We start from the raw sequence: 18,509 nt of genomic DNA, 5'->3' as shown, positions 1-18,509 counted from the left end.
TAATCTTATTGAAACATATAAGATTCTGAGGGGGCTCGACAGGGTAGATGCAGAGAGGATGTTTCCCCTCTTGGGGGGGATCTAGAACTAGGGGGCATAATTTCAGAATAAGGGGTTGCACATATAAAACTGAGACGAGGAGGAATTTCTTCTCTCGGAGGGTTGTGAATCTTTGGAATTCTCTGCCACAGAGAGCTCTGGAGTCTGGGTCATTGAATATATTTAAGGTAGAGATCGACAGATTTTTGAATGATAAGGGAGTGAAGGGTTATGGGGAGCGGGCAGGGAAGTAGAACTGATTCCATGATCAGATCAGCTATGATCTTATTAAATGGTGGAGCAGGCTCGAGGGGCCAAATGGCCTACTCCTGCTCCTGGTTCTTATGTTCTTATGTTCTCTGGTCATTAGCAAGCCCAAGGTAACCTGATACCTCTCCTTTTGAAGAAAGGAGGCAATAACTTGATTAAAAAATTTGCAGGGCTATGGGAAAAGGGCGGGTGAGTGGGACTAGCTGAGGTGCTCTTGCAGAGAGCTGGAATGGGCTCGACGGGCTGAAGGGCCTCCTTCTGTGCTGTAACCATTCTATGATTATAGACGGTTGTTAAGTCTTCTGCCTGAAAAGTTGTTGCAGATTCAAAATTGTGCTGATGCCTCTGGCTGTTGTAAAGAGGCCAGTGTGCTGGTTAAGCTCACACCAGCTTGGTGTGCAGTGTGATGAATGGTCCAACCATGCCCCTATATATCGGATTGGCTCGGGATAGTAGCACTGCCATCAAACAGGCACCGCTGGGCTCACGGACCCATGGTACTGGCCAAACCTTGCTGCTTACCCCTCTGTTTCATGTTCTCAGTCTGTTTGTCCTTCTGCCATCTTAAGGCTTTAAGGGGAGGACCTCTGTGATTGCAGAGGGAAGTGAAGATGCCGGCTATCGGTGGGGGGAGGAGGGGAGGGAAGAGCGGGGAGGTCGCACTTGAAACTATTCGATGGGGGTGGCATCGTCGAGCTGGGAGCCCAGTGTGCACGTAGCAAGGTTGGGCTCAGTGACGTATGGTGCAGTGTGTGTCTCGGTTTGGGCCTGAGTTCTGGACGTGATGAGGTATAACTGTGTTTGGGGCAGAAATAGTTCTATGTATTGTTAGCATTTTACTACTGTGGCATGCGGCTGAGTTTTGTGTGGGGAGGATGTATGGCTGCTGTAAGTAACTGGGTTGGGGGAGTATATCTGTGTGCTGTGACTGGGTTGGGGGTTATATCTGTGTGTAGTGATTGGGTTGGGGGTTTGGCTGTGTTGTCCTGGATTGGCGGGGGTGAGGGGGTTATATCTGTGATTAGTGACTGGGTTGGGGAGTATATCTGTGTGTTGTGACTGGGTTGAGGGGTGTATCTGTATGTTGTGACTGGGTTGGGGGGTATAGCTCTGTGTTGTGACTGGGTTGGGGGTATATCTGTGTGTTGTGACTGGGTTGGGGGGGTATATCTGTGTGTTGTGACTGGGTTACTGTTGTGTTGGAAGTGACAGTGTTAGGGACATCATCCGAAAACACATCAGGATCCACATATACGCTGATGACACCCAGCTCTACCTCACTAGCACTTCTCTCGACCCCTCCGCTGCCTCTGATTTGTCATGCTGCTTGTCTGACATCAAGTATTGGATGAGGAGAAATTTCCTCCAATTAAATTTTGGGAAGAACAAAGCTATAGTCTTCAGTCCCCGCCACAAACTCCGTTCCCTAGCCACCGACTCCACCCCTCTCCCTGGCCACTGTCTGAGGCTGAACCAGTCCGTTCACAACCTTGGTGTTCTATTTGACCCAGAGATGAGCATCCGACCACATATCCTCTCCATCACCAAGATTCACCCCTGTAACATCACCAAATCCGTCCCTGCCTCAGCTCATCTGCTGGTGAAACCTTCATCCACACCTTTGTTACCTCGTGGATTGACTATTCCGATGCTCTCCTGGCTGGCCTCCCATCTTCCACCTTCTGTAAACCTCAGCTCGTCCAAAACTGCCCGTGTCCTAACTCGCACCAAGTCCCATTCACCCATTACCCCTGTACTTACAATTGGTTCCCGGTCTGGCAGTGCTTTGATATTAAAATTTTCATCCTTGTTTTCAAATCCCTCCATGGCCTCGCCCCTCCCTATCTCTGTAATCTCCGGAAATCGGCGCGGTCCTGGCCTGCAAGACCATCAGCAGGCCGGGGCCATTAGTGGGAGCTGTGTGAGGCAGCATGCCACTGCAGGGAGCAGTGCGTGTTGCTGCAGGAGGGCAACGGCTGATTGGAGCGCGGGCAGGTACGGCAGGAGTGGCAAGGTCGGGGCGAAGGAGAAGCACGGGCCAGCCCACACTGCAATAAATATGTGTGCGCACAGGGTCTGTGCAGCAGAGCTGGTCTCCAGTCGTCTTGGTTAATCCTTGCCACTGGACCAAGACCTAGCTCTGTCAAGCCCGTGTGGTGGCTGGTGTGCAACGGCCACCACACGTTAAAAAAATCCACGCACAGGCATCTTCCACCCTTCACGATGTAGTTCGGGACCTGGAATTTTAGGTCCTTCACTGAAACACCTGTGAACTCATCCCTTTTTGGCGTGGAAGCAAGTCACCCTCGTTTCGAAGAACCGCCTATGAAGATGAATCTCCCTCAGCCCTACAACCCTCCGAGATATCTGCGCTCCTCTAATTTTGCCTCCTCGCTTTCATTGGCGGCTGTGCTTTCAGTTGCCGAGGCCCGTGAGATCTGGAATTCCCTTAAATCTATCTACACCTCTCTCCTCCTTTAAAGTTGTTGTTTGCCTGTGTGTTGAAAGTGACTGAGTTGAGGCAGGGTTTGACCGTGGTGTAAGTGGCTGGGTTCAGTGGGACATGGTGCAATGGGGTGGTTTTGAGCATTGATGCAGGACCGCTACCCCGAATGCTCATCTTTTCTTTCACAGTTTGGGGGTAGAGCTGAGGTTCTGGGTGGTGATCAGTTCTGGCTAAGATAGGGTTCAAATTTGCATCACATCCCTTCAGGTACTGTCGAAGCAGGAACACACACTGGGCAGTGTCAGGTGGGAGTGGCAGTGGCAGTAACTGGTGGAGTTGCATTGTTGAGATAGCTGACAGTACTGGGTGCGCCAAATAAATTCGATTCGTGCGAGAGAGAGTTCATGCTCGGTTACTCGATCAGAGCTTGGCATGGAACTCCTGCCTTCAATGCTGCTGGCTGCTACGTTTGGATTTCTTCAACGTCAGAAAGAACAGAGAAGCTGAGAGGTAAGATCTCTGGGCAGCCCTGGATTGAGGGGTAAGGTCCCTGTGGGCTGCTGTGGGTTAGTTGTAAGGTTCCCCCTTCCCCATCCCTCCTCTCCATTCCCAAACCCCCTCACCCCTCCACTCCCCACCCCTCCACTTTCCAGCCCCCTGCTCCCCCGCTGGCCAGCCTCCTCCCCCCCACCTTGCCCTCCCCCCCCCCCCCACTGCTTGCCCCCCCCCCTGCTTGCCCGCCCCCTCCTCACGCCCCCTCGCCACGCCCCGCCCTCCCTTCCTGGGCTGAGGCGCAAGGTCCTTTTGCTTTTCCCCTCCCAGGGCTGCCCTGGGTTTAGGAAAGTGAGTTAAAGCTACTCCAGGATGGAAAACATGCTTGATGGTTAATCCCTGAGCCTTGGGGCAGATGTTCTTTTATGTTGCCACAGAATTTCGAGTATGAGGCTCATTTTCTCCAGGCAAGTTGCAAAAAACAACAGTTAATTGCTTGCTCGGCACTCTGTGAATTTACCTACAGCCCAGGGCGGTGATTGGAGGGGGGGGGGGAGAGACATTCCTGTTCAGTGAGTCGCGGGATGGGAGAATTATTCTCTTCAAATTGGTCTGAACCTGGTTTTGGAAAATTTCATCTCTCTCGAACAGGAAGGGGAGTGGGAGAGCTCGTCACCCTGATTTCTCACACCAGTAACACACTGACTCATTTTGACATGAATTAAACCACTCATTGAGGGATCAGTAAGCAGTTTGCCGAGCACGTCTAATCTCCCCTTGTAGGTAGGATGAGGCAGATTGTTACTTGAAGGTCAGATATTATACAGTGGGCACAGAGCTGATACCCTTGCAGGTTGTGCTGCATGTGGAGGGGATGGTTGATGGGAAGGACTGCAGGGTGTCTGGTTGTGAGATCGATTTTGTTTCGGTGCTGGGGTAGGTTATTGGGCACAGCAAGATTTTGACGTGGGTATGACTGTCATTACCATTTTGTTCATCCATTGTGTCAGACTCCCTCCCCAGAGAGGTGGTCGGGGGGATTGGATCATATGGAGGTACGGTAAGGGGTAATCAGATTACCTGCACGATTGGATCATGGGCTAATAAATGACAGCCAGCGCGGATCTGTTAAAGGAAAATCGTCTTTGACTTGATTGAGTTCTTTGATGAAGTAACAGAGGGTGGATGAGGGTAGTGTGCTTGATGTTGTGTATACGGACTTTCAAAAGGCGATTGACACAGTACCATATAATAGACTTGTTAGCAAAATTCATCATCATAGGTGGTTCCTCGAATGAGGATGACTTGCTTTCACATGAGTTCACAGATGTTTCAATGAAGGACACGATGTTCCAGTCCTGAACTCCAATTGAGGGGGTGGAAGATGCCTGTGCGTGGATTTTTTTAACGTGTGGTGACCGTTGCACATCAGTCACCACACGGGCTTGACAGAGCTCGACCTTTATTCAGTGGCAAGGGTTAACCAGGACAACTGGAGACCTGCTCTGCTGCACGGACCTAGTGTGCACACATATCGCAGTGTGGGCTGGCCCGTGTTGCCCCTGAGCCCTCGGCTCTTCTGGGCTCAGGCTGAGAGAAATCATGCCTGACTAATCTAGGTGTACTACTTTGATGAGGCCACAATTATGGAGGATAGGGGAGTGTTTATGAATGTTGTAATATGGATTTCCAGCAGACATTTACTAAGTTTCTGCACCAGAGATTATTAGCATGAAAGCATACGGAATGTTAGGTAACCTTGTGACATGGGTTGGTAATTGTTGGGAGGTAGGAGACAGAGTAGAGATAAAGAGTTTGTTCTCTGATTGATTAGCAGGATGTGACAAATCATGTTCCCAGGTATCTGTACTGGGGCCTCAGCTTTTCACCATATATATTAATGACTTGGATGAAGGAATAGAAAGTTGTGTATCCAAGTTTGCATATGACACTAAATTAGGAGGTACAGTATGTGTATGAATGAGAGTATGAAGTTGCAAAGGAACATAAACAGACTAAGTGAGTGGGGAAAACTATGGCAGATGGAGTTCAGTGTGAGGTTATCCACTTTGGAACTGAGAAAGATAAATCTGAATATTTTATTAATGATGAGAGACTAGAAGCAGTGGATTTAGGTGTCGATGTACACAAATCACTAAAAGCTCGTGCACAGGTACAAAAAGTAATCAAAAAATGTTGACTTTTGTCTCGAGGGTTAGAATTCAAAAGCGATGAAATTATGCTTCAGTTATATAGAGCCTTGGTCAGACCCCGTACCTAAGAAAATATATATTGACCTTGAAAGGAGTATCGCGCAGATTCACCAGATTTATACCAGAGCTTAAAAGGCAGGTTGCATAAATTTGGCTGCATTCCCTTGAACTTAAAAGGTAGGGAGAGGTTAGGGCAGGCTTGGTCAAAAGGGTAGGTTTTAGGGAGCATCTTGGGGGTGGAGGGAGAGGTGGTTTGGGCAGGGAATTCGAGAGCTTGGGATCTGGGCAGCGGGTTGGGTGCACGGCCACCAATGATTGTAGTCGGGGATGCTCGGGAGAGCAGGATTGGAGGAGTGCAGATGTTTTGGGGGGGGGAGGTGGGGTGTTGTGGGGCTGAAGGAGGTTGTAGAGATGGGGAGGGGCGAGGCCGTGAAGGGATTTAAGAACAAGGATGAGCGTTTTAAAATTGAGGCATTGCTTAACCGGGAGCCAAGACTTCTGACGATGATGTTCACTTCTGTTTATAGTCCCAAAATAAAATATTAACCCCATTCAATTTATGTAATACAAAATAACCATCTTCCTGGACTTACTGCACAGTATACAGTCTATTGTATAAATAGTTTCCTCACCCCCCAAAAAAATAGGGCTCTATATTTGGAATGGCGCTACCTCTTTTTACCATGACTCTTTTTGCCTGACATCAAGTCTTAGATACATCATCATTTCCTCCAGCTCAACATCAGAAAAAACAAAACCTTCATCTTCTGACCCTGCCACAAACATTGCTCCTTTGCCACTGATTTCTTCGTGCTTCCCGGCCACTCCAGGTGAACGAGGCTGTTCGTAATCTTGTCGTCCTGTACAAATCTGAGCTGAACTTTCCATCCTCTAACCTTCATAAACTCTAAATTGGCTAAAACTGTGCTGCATGTATCTTGTCCTACACTAAGTCACATGTCCCTTCACTCCTTTCATTACTGACCTACACTGGTACTCCATTAAATTGAAAATCCTTGTTTTGTCTATACATTACTCTATGTCCTTGCCTCTCCACATTTCTGCAATCTCCTCCAGCACATATCCTGTCCCAAAATACTCCGTTCCTCTAAGTCTGACCGTCTGTGCATTCTCTCCCCTGTCTTTGGCCAACCATTTGTGGCAGAACTTTCATGTTGCCTTGGACCTATTTTTTGGAAATCCCTCCCTAAACCTCTCTGCCTTTAAAAGCCTTCCCAAGATCCAATTTCTTTGATCAAATTTTTGATCATTCCTCTCAACCTCCCAATTTCTCCCCTCCTGAATCAGCATCGGTTTTCCTTATGCCTCTTTGTAAAATGCCTTGGGACATTTCCTTATGTTAAAAGTTGCTGTTGTTGGTACATAGGGAAAGGAGTCGGCCATTCAGCCCCTCAAACCTTTTCTGCCATTCAATTAGATCATGGCTGATCTGTACCTCAACTCCATTTACCTGGCTTGCATCCATTTTCTTTGATACCTTTATTTAACATAACTATAACAATGCCAGTCTTGAAAATTTCAATTGTCCAGAATTCCCTTTCGGGGGAGCAAGTTCCAGATTTCCACTAGCAAAATTAGAGGGACGGTTACAAAGTTGGCCGAGGGACAGAAAGCAGGGAGTAGTGGTGAATGGTTGATTTTCAGATTGTAGGGAAGTATACAGTGGTGTTTCCCAGGGGTCGGTGTTGGGACCACTGCTCGTTTTGATCTGTATTAATGACCTGGACTTTGGTATACAGGGCACAATTACAATGTTTGCAGATGACACCAAATTTGAAAATGTAATTAACAGTGAGGGGGATAGTAACAGACTACAGGAATTCATAGACTGGTGAAATAAATGGACACACACTTGGCAGATGAAATTTAAAACAGAGAAGTGTGAAGTGATGCATTTTGGTAGGAAGAATGAGGAGAGGCAATATAAAGTAAATGGTACAATTTTATATGGGGTGCACGAACAGAGAGACCTGGGGGTGTATGTACACAAATCAAGGTGGTAGGACAAGTTGATCCTTGGCTTTATTAATGAAGGAATAGAGTACAAATGTAAGGAAGTTATGCTAAAACTTTGTAATATTGGTTTGGCCTCAGTTGGAGTATTGTGCTCAGATCTGGGCACCACACTTTAGGAAGGATGTCGGGCCTTGGAGAGGGTGCAAATAGATTTACAAGAATGGTTCCAGGGATGAGGGACTTCAGTTACGTGGATAGATTGGAGAAGCTGGGGCTCTCCTTAGAGCTGAGAAGGTTAAGGGGAGATTTGATAGTGGCGTTCAAGATCAAGATTGGTTTGGATAGCATAGTTAGGGATAAACTGTTTCCAGTGGTGCAAGGGACAGTAACCATGGACACAGATTTAAGGTCATTGGCAAAAGAAGCAGAGGCAACACGAAAAAAAAATGACACAGCGAGTTGTTGTGATCTGGAATGCACGGCCTGATAGGGTGGTGGAAGCAGATTCAATAGTAACATTCAAAACAGAATTTGATAAATATTTTAAGGAAAAAATGTTACAGGTCAGTGGGGAAAGAGCAGGTGAGTGGGACCAATTGGATAGCTCTTTCAAAGAGCCAGCATGATGGGCCAAATGGCCTCCTTTGCTGTATCGTTGTATGTGGAGAGACAGTAAGGGACCATCGGGTCACCTGGCATGACTCCAGCTGCTGGCAGAGGCTGTTCATTACCTGACGGGTTTGGCGGGAACATAACTGGCCTCATCTTTGCTGGTGAGTGATCCCAGCCTTGTGCTGTGAAGCCCAACCGTGCAGGTAACAGACAGGGAACATGGGATTGGACTGGGGTGGGCTGGGAGTAGGATACTCTCGGTCTTTTATAGATCATGAAGGGTCCATGTATGTGACTGACCTTATCAGTCCTATAATATGCCCCCTTATTTATTCTTTTCCCCTTCTTCCAGGGTGTTTCCCCCGACACTCTCGGGTCATTATCTCGAATATTCTCCTTGCAGTGAACAGCTGGTATTGTTCCCCCACCCCCCCCCCCCCCCAATATTGAGTTTATGTTCTGAAGTTTGTGATTCTGACTGAGTGACTGAGCAGAGTCTGGAAAGGCCTGCATTTCCGTGTCTTGCTGATTCTCAAATGGCTGAAAGCTGACGAACAGAATTTCAACAAAAACAGTTGCGGCTTAGATGACGGCTGAGCCCTTTCGACAGGAGCTGGATAAATATCCAGTTGGAATTGGGAGTTGGATATAGACTCGAGGATCAAATATTCCTGGACATGCACTGCGTCCTGCCTGGGAGGGGGGAGGCAAGGCGACAGCAGGCCTGGATTGAATTGATGACCTTTAGGGATCAGTGAATATTTATGCAAGACTTTCCCTTGTGAGATTGTGAGGAGGTAAGTAGAGCCCATGATGGGGTCAGTTGCTTAATGTTTGTGGAAGGAGAGTCCCCATATTTTACCCACAATGCAGTTAATGTCAAGCAGCAAGCCTCTTTACGCTGCAGTGAAGCACCCTGGTCTTGGACTGGAAGGAGGCTGTGCTCCCATGTGATCCCGTTGGGTTTGATTGGGGATCAGTTGAAACAGGAGATGGTTTCAGTTGTGATGTGTCACTTTTCTTTTAGCACATTAGGTGACCTCGGCATCAGGCACAGTTGGCGGTAACTCACGAGGACAGACATCGTGCAGATTTGACCCTCCTGGTGGCTGAACACCAGACAGACGTTGGAGATTGAGATATCTTACTGGGTGATTGTACGAGCTTCGGTTGAACTGTGAACCTTGGAGATTTCCCCCTGGGCCCCGGGGAGTTCCGAAGATCTGTGAATGAGCGACTCCAATGAACACAGGCCCCTCCCCTCCACACCTTCTGAACTGATCCAGACCAGGGCGAGTAAAGTGGATGGCAAGGACCCCCGTCGCCAGGGAGACCGGCTCCACACTGTGAAGGTGAGCAGAGTGCGGCAGACGAGCCCGTGAACTGCATCTCCTCGCACGTGTGATGGGACGCCAGGGGGCGGGTTGGTATCTGGAACCGCGTGGCATGTTGTGAACGGGTAGTGCTGGTGGAGGAGATGCGGAGTGCCATGTGTTGGCTGCTGATGGGGTGAGGTCGGGGGAAGGCGACACAGGGACTTTCAGTCGAGTGAAGGTGAAGTTTGAGTGTATGCCCTTCCCCCTGCCTTCAGTTTGGGGCCTGCGTGTTCTGAGACCACCTAGTTTTGACCTTTGGTGTGTAAATCTCGATGTAATCCTACAATGTCTCTGTGATGTCCCTGCCCCTCCTGGTCTCTGACTCAACAGATTGCTCTTGAACTAGTGCAGACTTGATCACAGTCATGGCTTTGCAGTCAGTCTAAAGCTGTCAATGAATGCCCGAGGGCTGTCATTGCTCAACAGAAGGTTCTGGATGCTTCGAAGGCGCTGGGTGCCCCATGAGGTGTCAGCATAGGGCCCTGGCTCCATGTGACTTCACAGTAAACCACACCAATTACCCCACTATTGAACCCAAGCGGCTTTGTTCTGGGTTCCTGCAGAAAACATTTGTTGTGACAAAAAAAATCCAAGGCTCTCGCCTGCCTCCCGACATTCAAATGCACCCCATCTTGTTCCACATGGTCACTGTTCTCCCCCACCGCCCCCCCCATCTTGTTCCACATGATCATTGAATCCCAAACCCCTCCCTCCCCAACCCAATGTCATCATATATGGTCATGCACCCCGCCCACCCACCGTGTTGTGCCCCTCACTCCGCAGAGTATCAGTGACAGAGGGTCAATCTGTTCAGGCAGAGCTTTGTTCCACAAACCAATAGTTAGACCTCTGACCTGCTGTGCTTTGGACGATAAAATCATAGAAATTTACAGCACGGAAGGAGGACATTTCAGCCTATTGTGTCCGCACCGGCCGACCAAGAACTATCCAGCCTAATCCCATTTTCCAGCTCTAGGTCGTAGCCCTGCAGGTTACGGCACTTCAAGTGCACACCCAAGTACTTTTTAAATGTGGTGAGAGTTTCTGCCTCTACCACCCTTTCAGGCAGTGAGTTCCAGAGCCCCACCACCCTCGGGGTGAAGAAATTTCCCCTCAAATCCCCTCTGAACCTTCTACCAATTACTTTAAATCTATGCCCCCTGGTTGTTGACCCCTCTGCTAAGAGAAATAGGTGCTTCCTATCTTGGTGACCAATTAGATTGTCTGTTAGAAAAAGCTGTGATTTATTGGTGGGATGTGAAAGGGGTTGAAGAAACGCACTTGGTCTATTTCATTCTGTCGGTATCCCTACTGGAAAGTGGCTGAGATGTCTGTTTGTTCTCGTTGGTCATCCTTCACTGACCATACTCGAATTGTTCCATTCATTTTTACTGGTTGAAGAAGTTGCTTCTGAATTGTCTTGATTGCTCAGTGCAGCGTTTCTGAAACTGGGAGTCGAGGAAGGGAATCGAGACAGACAGAGTGGAAGGAGCAGGAAGTGGAGCAGATAGAGAGGTAGAAACAGATGTGAAGGAGAGGCTAAAGAGACGAGCAAAAGTGGCCAGGAGAAACTGACAACAGTGAAGGTGAGGGAAAGAGGGATGGGAATCGAGGGAGGTAAGACAAAATAGAGGAATGATAGGTGATGCCGAAGTAAAGGAGCACAGACAAGTGAGGGAAGGAGAGAGAGAGAGAGAAACAAACGAGAGAGAACCAAACGAGATAGAGAGAGAGAACGAGACGGGGCGGCATTTGAATGTCGGGAGGCAGGCGAGGAGCTTGTTTTTTTTTTGTCACAGCAAATATTTTCTGCAGGAACCCAGAACAAAGCCGCTTGGGTTCAATAGTGGGGTTAGTGGTGTGGTTTGTTGTTAAGTCACATAGAGGCAGGGCCCTGCGCTGACACCTCATGGAGCACCCAGGGCCAGAGAGAGAGAGAAATGAATGTGAGCCAAAGGGCAGAAATAAAAGTGGAGACGCAACTAAAGGAGGGAAACAGTAGTTGAAGGCGAGAGTTGGAGCAGAGGTTAGAGGATCATGTAGAGGAAACTGAAGTGGAGGGGGGAGAGAAAATGAGGAGAAACAAAAGTGAAGGAGAGGATAAGGACACATAGGAGTGCTGAAAGAAAATGAAGAGGAGTTGCAAATGTTAATGAAAGTGGGACAGACCTCTCTCCCGCTGACATTGGTTCCAGTACCCGTCAGTAGCTGGGCACAAGAGTTCTGGTTGGATTCTTTTAGTGGGGCCTTGCTAGGAACTGCCTGCCTGAGGGGGGCCTTGATCTTTTACGACCATCAAGCGATCTCTCTGCCTGAATGCATAAAACTGGCCCCACCCCCAGATTACAGAGCCTGGTCCCCGAGTTCCCTGCCCTTGCCCACAGGGTCTCTTCAAATTACAGCCAGATTTTCAGGTGTAGCGGGAAACTGGTATTTTATTGCAATTTATTGTTTTTTCAAATTTATCCTCTGACCTGCTCTGTATTTTCTTTTGCTTTTAATGCATTTAAATGGCATAAGTACAAGTTACATTTAAAAATTGAACAGCTTCCTTGATTGCATGTTCTAACAACTTGTACCCAATGTGTATGCATGATGGTTGAATGAGTTGAAACTTTGATTTTCACACTTGAAGGAATAGACGGTGTGAATTCAGCATTTTCCCTGGGGCCCCGATTGTTCACGTTGATCTACGCCCATTTTACGCTGGGGCGTATCCTGTGGGAGATTAGCGGGGAATTGGAGCATAACTTGAGATGGACGGGATGAGCACAATCTGCGGGTTGGGCCCGCGGAGGAGACTCCAGTCCACTAAACTCGCTGATCACGGCGGGAGCAGCGGCCGGCGGCTGGCTTTTGATGGATATCGGATGAATCTTGGCACGCGATAATTACTGCAGTGTTCGGGAATTTTCCGTTGTTTTTTTAAAAACATTTTTTATATATTTTTTAAAATCTGACCAATTTCAAGCGTTTCTCAGTTTTCCCATTTCACCTGGAGTGTTGAACTGAGGCAAGATTAAGGTTGCAGCAAGTTTGTGGTTGTGCGAGTTCTTATGTGGTCTGTAGAAAGAAGATTTGTTTTGACTAAAATGCCCCTTCTCATTCCATACTTCATGTTCGGATAGTTTCCTGTCTGCTCTTTTGGGTGTGTATGAGATGTGGTGCTGTGATTTCATAATTCGCCAAGTGTTCCTCTGCCTGGCGAGATGCTTTCTCTGAGTGATGTCTCTCTGGGTAACAGGCCCCTCCCGCTCTCCTCGCCGGGACTGAATGGGGAGGTTTGTTTGGGGGGAGGTTTCCAGTGAGCTCAGGGGACTCCTGTTTGCGACCAAGTCCATTTTATTGCTGGCTATTGATGGCCATCCAAGTCTCCTCACTTTATGACTCCTGGAAATTTATCATTTTCTACATTTTTATTAAATAAATTCAAGTGTTTGATATATCTGTAGGAGGGGAATTCATGAAAATATTACAAATTTACTGTTTAATATTTCATCTGTAATCTATTTAAAATAAAGTCCCTGCTTGTAATTTACCGAGTGACTGGCAGTGAGTGCCATCTCTTTCTCCCCTCTCCCCCCACCCCTCGGTGCAGTGAGCACGATCCCTCTTCCCCCCCCCCCCCCCCCGCCCCTCGGTGCAGTGAGCACTATCCCTCTTTCCCCCCCCCCCCCTCGGTGCAGTGAGCATTATCCCTCTTCACCCCCCCCCCCTCGGTGCAGTGAGCATTATCCCTCTTTCCCCCCCCCCCTCGGTGCAGTGAGCACTATCCCTCTTTCCCCCCCCCCCCTCCTCGGTGCAGTGAGCACTATCCCTCTTTCCCCCCCCCCCCCCCCTCGTTGCAGTGAGCACTATCCCTCTTCCCCCCCCTCCCCACCCCGCCCCTCGGAGCAGTGAGCACTATCCCACTCCCCACCCCCCTCGGTGCAGTGAGCACTATCCCTCTCCACCCCGCCTCGGTGAAGTGAGCACTATCCATCTTTTCCCCCCCCCGCCCTGCCCCTCGTTGCAGTGAGCACTATCCCTCTCCCCCACCCCGCCCCTCGGAGCAGTGAGCACTATCCCACTCCCCACCCCCCTCGGTGCAGTGAGCACTATCCCTCTCCACCCCGCCTAGGTGAAGTGAGCACTATCCCTCTTTTCCCCCCCCCCCCCCGCCCCGCCCAACGGAGCAGTGAGCACTATCCCTACCCCCCCTCCGCCCCTCGGTGCAGTGAGCACTATCCTCCCCCTCCCCCCCCCCCCCCCCCCCGCCCCTCGGTGCAGTGAGCACTATCCTCCCCCCCGCCGCCCCTCGGTGCAGTGAGCACTATCTCCCTACCGCCCGTTTTTCTTGAAAGGTTTAAGATGGGGGTCAAAGTTCAGTCCTGCCCGTTTTTGAGGCGATGACACTGGCTGAGTGTTGATTTTAACGCCAGGCAGTAGGTGTGGCCACAAAGTTCAGTTTTGCCGCCCAAAGATGAGAGAGCAGCGCTAAAAGTGGCGTTGCACAGTTGCCCTCGGGCGGCAAGGAAGTGGGAGCTCAGGAGGCCGACCGAACTTCCTGACGGTAGGCTGCCGACATGCAAGTTTCCTCACTCTCACCCTCACCCACACTTCCCCATTGGTCCAATGAATACATAAATGCTAAAAAAAAACCTTGATCCCTGGACGTTACCGCTCCGGGATCCCCAATGTACCACCACCTTTCCCAGGCTGTATGGACACCTGCCGGTAAGGCCACTGTACTAACTGAATCTCACAGCCGCGGCAGTAACATCACCACGTGGATGGCAGCAGACCGTACAGCAGTACGTCTTTGGTGCCACCCCTACCAGCCAGCTGAGGAACTCAGTCGCCACCGACGGTAAGTACTTAGCAGTTCCTCTTCGGCAATAACTGGTGGCGATAGAAACCAAATTTCGACCTAAAGAGTCTTCTGCCAAGGCAGCTCATGTCAAACAAAACCAAAGTGCTGCAGGATCATTGAACCAGCCTGATCCATTGGGGTCAGTTTTTGTTGGGGTGCTGTTAATGCCGCTTGTGTTGCTTTCTTCATTGGTTGTCCCCAGTCCATCAACAGCAAGTTATATTTATGTGCATTTCTATAGCGCCTTAACGTCGTAAAACTTCCCAAGGCGCTTCACAGGAGCGCTATCAGACAAATTTGACACTGAGCCGCATAAAGAGCTATTAGAACAGGTGACCAAAAGCTTGGTTTTAAAAAAAAAAAGGTAGGTTTTAAGAAGCATCTTGAAGTAGAGAGGATTAGGTTTAGGGAATTCCAGAGCTCAAAGCCAAGACAGTTGAAGGTACGGCCGACAATAGTAGGGCAAAGTGAATGGGGAATGGACAAAATGCCTAAGTTGGAAGAATCCAGAGCTCTCGAAGAGTTGTTGAGCTGGAAGAGATTATAGAGATGGGGCCATGGAGGGAATTGAACACGAGGAAGAGAATTCTAAAATGGATAAGTTTGGAGTCCGTGAGCCGCTATAGGTCAGTGAGCATAGGGGTGATGGGTGAACGGGACTCGGTGTGAGTTAGGATACGGGCAGCAGTCAAAGGGGGATGGTTACCCGGTTAGCATCACTCTGAAACCGGCTGCAAGGAATGACTCGGCAACAACCTCCCTGCCTTTGCTGTCCCTTCCTCAGTGGCATGACCGAGATGAGGAACTTGGCAGTGTTGGGACGGCGGGTCTGAACCCACGTTCCCTGTTCTGTGTGCTCGTTTCTGCCGCATCGGAACAGGGACCGAGCTTCAGGTTTCTGCTCGGCTCTGGACTTGACCAAGAAGTGCCTCTATCTCAATTCAAACTAAAGGTACATAAAATAATTAAAAAGATTAATGTAATTTTAGCCTTTATCACTAGAGAGCTAGAATATAAAGGGGAGGAAGCTTTGCTACAGCTAAACAAAGCCTTGGTAGATCACATCTGGAATATTGTGTACAGTTCTTGGCACCACACCTTAGAAATGATATCTAAGCCTTAGAAGGAGAGACGACGCAGGGCTCCCGGGATTAGATTATGAGGAACGATTACATAAGCTAGGCTTGTAGTCTCTGAAATATAGATGGTCAAGCGGTTTAATGGAGGTTTTATAGGATTTTGAAAGGTGTTGATAGGGTAGATAGAAACTTTTTCTGCAAGCGTAGGAAGATTAGGACAAGGGGGATATGGCCATAAAATCAGAGCCAGGCCGCTCAGGAGAGAAGTTGGGAAACACTAAACAAAGGGTGGTTGACGTGTGGAACTCTCCCTCACTGACAGCAATAGACACTGGCTCAATTAATCATTTTCATCTGAGATCGATAGATTTTTGCAAGACAAGAGTATAAAAGGATATGGAGCCAAGGCAAGTAGATGGAGTTAAGATACGGATCAGCCATGATTTTATTGAATGGTGGAACAGATTCGAGGGGCTGAATAGCTGCCTCCTGTTTCTATGTTCCTAAAGCCAACCCCGATATTCAGTAATGATCGAAGTGTGACATCATAGCCAACCGGGTAAGTGATTGGCTGGTGGACTGGTGAGTATTTTTCCTTTTTCTTTTTCTTTTCAGTAGGAAACCTTTGGCATTGTTGTAAGTAGGATCTGCCAGTAAATATAAGTGATCTTTATTATCTAAGGAGAGCCAGTTAATTAAATCGGCTGTTTGCTGAGTAGCGGCTGGTATGTTGTGCTAAGGTTTAGAGTTTAGTTCTACTCGATAGTTACGTGTGTAACTAGAGGGATGAGGGATGGCAGGGCAGCTCAATCCCATAGATTGCGCATCATGTGGCATGTGGGAAGTCTCGGGTGCTTCGCGTAGCCGGAGCGACCACGTGTGTGGGAGGTGTCGCTGGCTGCATCAACTCGAGCTCCGTGTTTTGGAGCTTGAGCAGCAGCTGGGGTCACTACAGTGCATCCGTGAGACTGAGAGCAACGTGGATAGCACATTTTTAGACACGGTCAGCCCACAGCTTAAGAGTGTGCAGGCAGAGAGGGAGTGGGTGACCGCCGGACAGAAGAGGAGGACTCGGCAGGTAGTGCAGGAGTCGCCTGAGTCCATCTCGCTCTCCAACCGGTACTCTATTCTGAGTATCGGTGGAGGCGATGGTGACTCTGGGGAGTGCAACTAGAGCCAAGTCCACGGCACCACGGGTGGCTCAGCTGCACAGGAGGGGAGGAAGAAGAATGGAAGAGCTATAGTGGTAGGGGATTCAATCGTCAGGGGAGCAGACGGGCATTTTTGCGGCCGCAGACGTGACTCCAGGATGGCATGTTGCCTCCCTGGTGCCAGGGTCAAGGATGACAAGGTCACCGAACGGCTGCAGGGCATTCTGGGGGGAGAGGGTGAACAGCCAGAGGTCGTGGTCCACATCAGTACCAATGACATAGGTAGGAAGAGGGATGAGGTCCTGCAGGCAGAGTAAAGGGAGCTTTGAAAGAGATTAAAAAGCAGGACCTCAAAGGTAGCAATCTCCGGATTACTCCCAGTGCCACGAGCTAGTGAGTACAGAAATAGGAGGATAGAGCAGATGAATACGTGGCTGGAGAGATGGTGCAAGCGGGAGGGCTTTAGTTTCCTGAGGCATTGGGACCGCTTCTGGGGGAGGTGGGACCTGTTCAAGCCGGAAGGGTTGCACCTCAACAGAGCCAGGACCAATATCCTCGCAGAGGGCTTTGCTAGTGCTGTTGGGGAGGGTTTAAATTAGCTTGGCAGAGGGATGGCAACCTGAAAATAGATTCAGTAGGGAGGGGAGTAAAGCTGGAATTAGCAAGCAAAAATAAAGAAAGTGAGTTTGAAGGAGATAGGAAACAAGTAGGAAAAAAAGGTTTAAAAAAAAACTTAAAGGCACTTTGTCTAAATGCTCGGAGCATTTGTAACAAAATAGATGAGTTGACGGCACAAATTGAGACAAACGGGTATGATCTGACAGCCATTACAGAGACATGGTTGCAAGGTGACCAGGACTGGGAATTAAATATTCAGGGGTATTTAACAATCTGGAAGGACAGACAGAAAGCTCTATAGCTCTATTGATAAAGGATGGAATCACTGCAATAGTAAGAAACTATATTAGCTCAAATGATAAGGGTGTTGAAACAATTTGGGTGGAGATAATGAACAAATAGGGGAAAAAGTCACTGGTGGGCATAGTCTATAGGTCCCCTAACAGTAGCAATTCTGTTGGTCGGAGCATAAACCAGGAAATAGTGGAGACTTATAAAAAGGGAACAGCAATAATCATGGGTGATTTTAACCTCCATATTGATTGGACAAATCAAATTGGTCAAGGTAGCCTTGAGGAGGAGTTCATAGAGTGCGTAAGGGACGGGTTCCTTGAGCAGTATGTAACGGAACCAACAAGGAGGCAGGTTATCTTAGATCTGGTCCTGTATAATGAGACAGGATTAATAAACAATCTCCTAGTAAGGGATCCCCTCGGAATGAGTGATCATAGCATGATTGAATTTCAAATTCAGATGGAGAGTGAGAAAGTTGGATCTCTAACCAGCGTACTAAGCTTAAATAAAGGAGACTATGAAGGTATGAGGACAGAGTTGGGTACAGTGGACTGGGAAAATAGATTAAAGTGTAGGACAGTTGATGAACAGTGCTGTATATTTAAGGAGATATTACACAACTCTCAAGAAAAATATATTCCAGTGAGGAGGAAAGGGTGTAAGAGAAAAGATAGCCATCCGTGGCTAACTAAAGAAATAAAGGACGGTATCCAATTAAAAACAAGGGCATACAAAGTGGCCAAAACTAATGGGAGGACAGAAGACTGGGAAGCTTTTAAAAGCCAGCAAAGAACGACGAAAAAAATGATTAAGAAAGGGAACTTAGACTATGAAAGTATCCTAGCACAAAATATAGATAGCAAGAGTTTCTATATATATATATATAAAAAGGAAAAGAGTGGCAAGTGTAAAGGTTGGTCCCTTGGAGGACGAGATCGGGGAATTAGTAATGGGGAACATGGAGATAGCAGAAACTCTGAACAAATATTTTGTATCAGCCTTTACAGTAGAGGACACTAACAATATTCCAACAGTGGATAGTCAAGGGGCTATGGGGGGGGGGGTGGAGGAACTTAAACACAATCAAAAT

General features: G+C 48.4%; 1 protein-coding gene across 9 annotated transcripts in view; it reads left to right on the top strand.

Annotated features, from left to right (window-relative positions):
* The window catches only part of LOC139278734 (kinesin-like protein KIFC3), a 74,635-nt gene that overhangs the window by 9,770 nt on the left and 46,356 nt on the right, over window positions 1-18,509 (top strand). For 3 of the 9 annotated variants that reach the window (XM_070897819.1, XM_070897820.1, XM_070897818.1), the window contains exon 1: window positions 3,104-3,265. The exons of 1 other annotated variant lie outside the window; for it this stretch is intronic. In XM_070897819.1, the coding sequence (XP_070753920.1) occupies window positions 3,160-3,265 (106 nt within the window). In that variant the 5' untranslated portion in view covers window positions 3,104-3,159. Of the gene's footprint in view, window positions 1-3,103; window positions 3,266-9,076; window positions 9,402-11,783; window positions 11,856-12,193; window positions 12,439-18,509 lie in introns of those variants that run through there. 5 more of the 9 variants (XM_070897822.1, XM_070897821.1, XM_070897824.1 and 2 more) reach the window with 5 other exon arrangements.

The sequence above is a fragment of the Pristiophorus japonicus genome, chromosome 13 (genome assembly GCF_044704955.1).
Source record: "Pristiophorus japonicus isolate sPriJap1 chromosome 13, sPriJap1.hap1, whole genome shotgun sequence".
NCBI lineage: Eukaryota > Metazoa > Chordata > Chondrichthyes > Pristiophoridae > Pristiophorus > Pristiophorus japonicus.
This window is presented reverse-complemented; position numbering and strand designations above follow the sequence as displayed.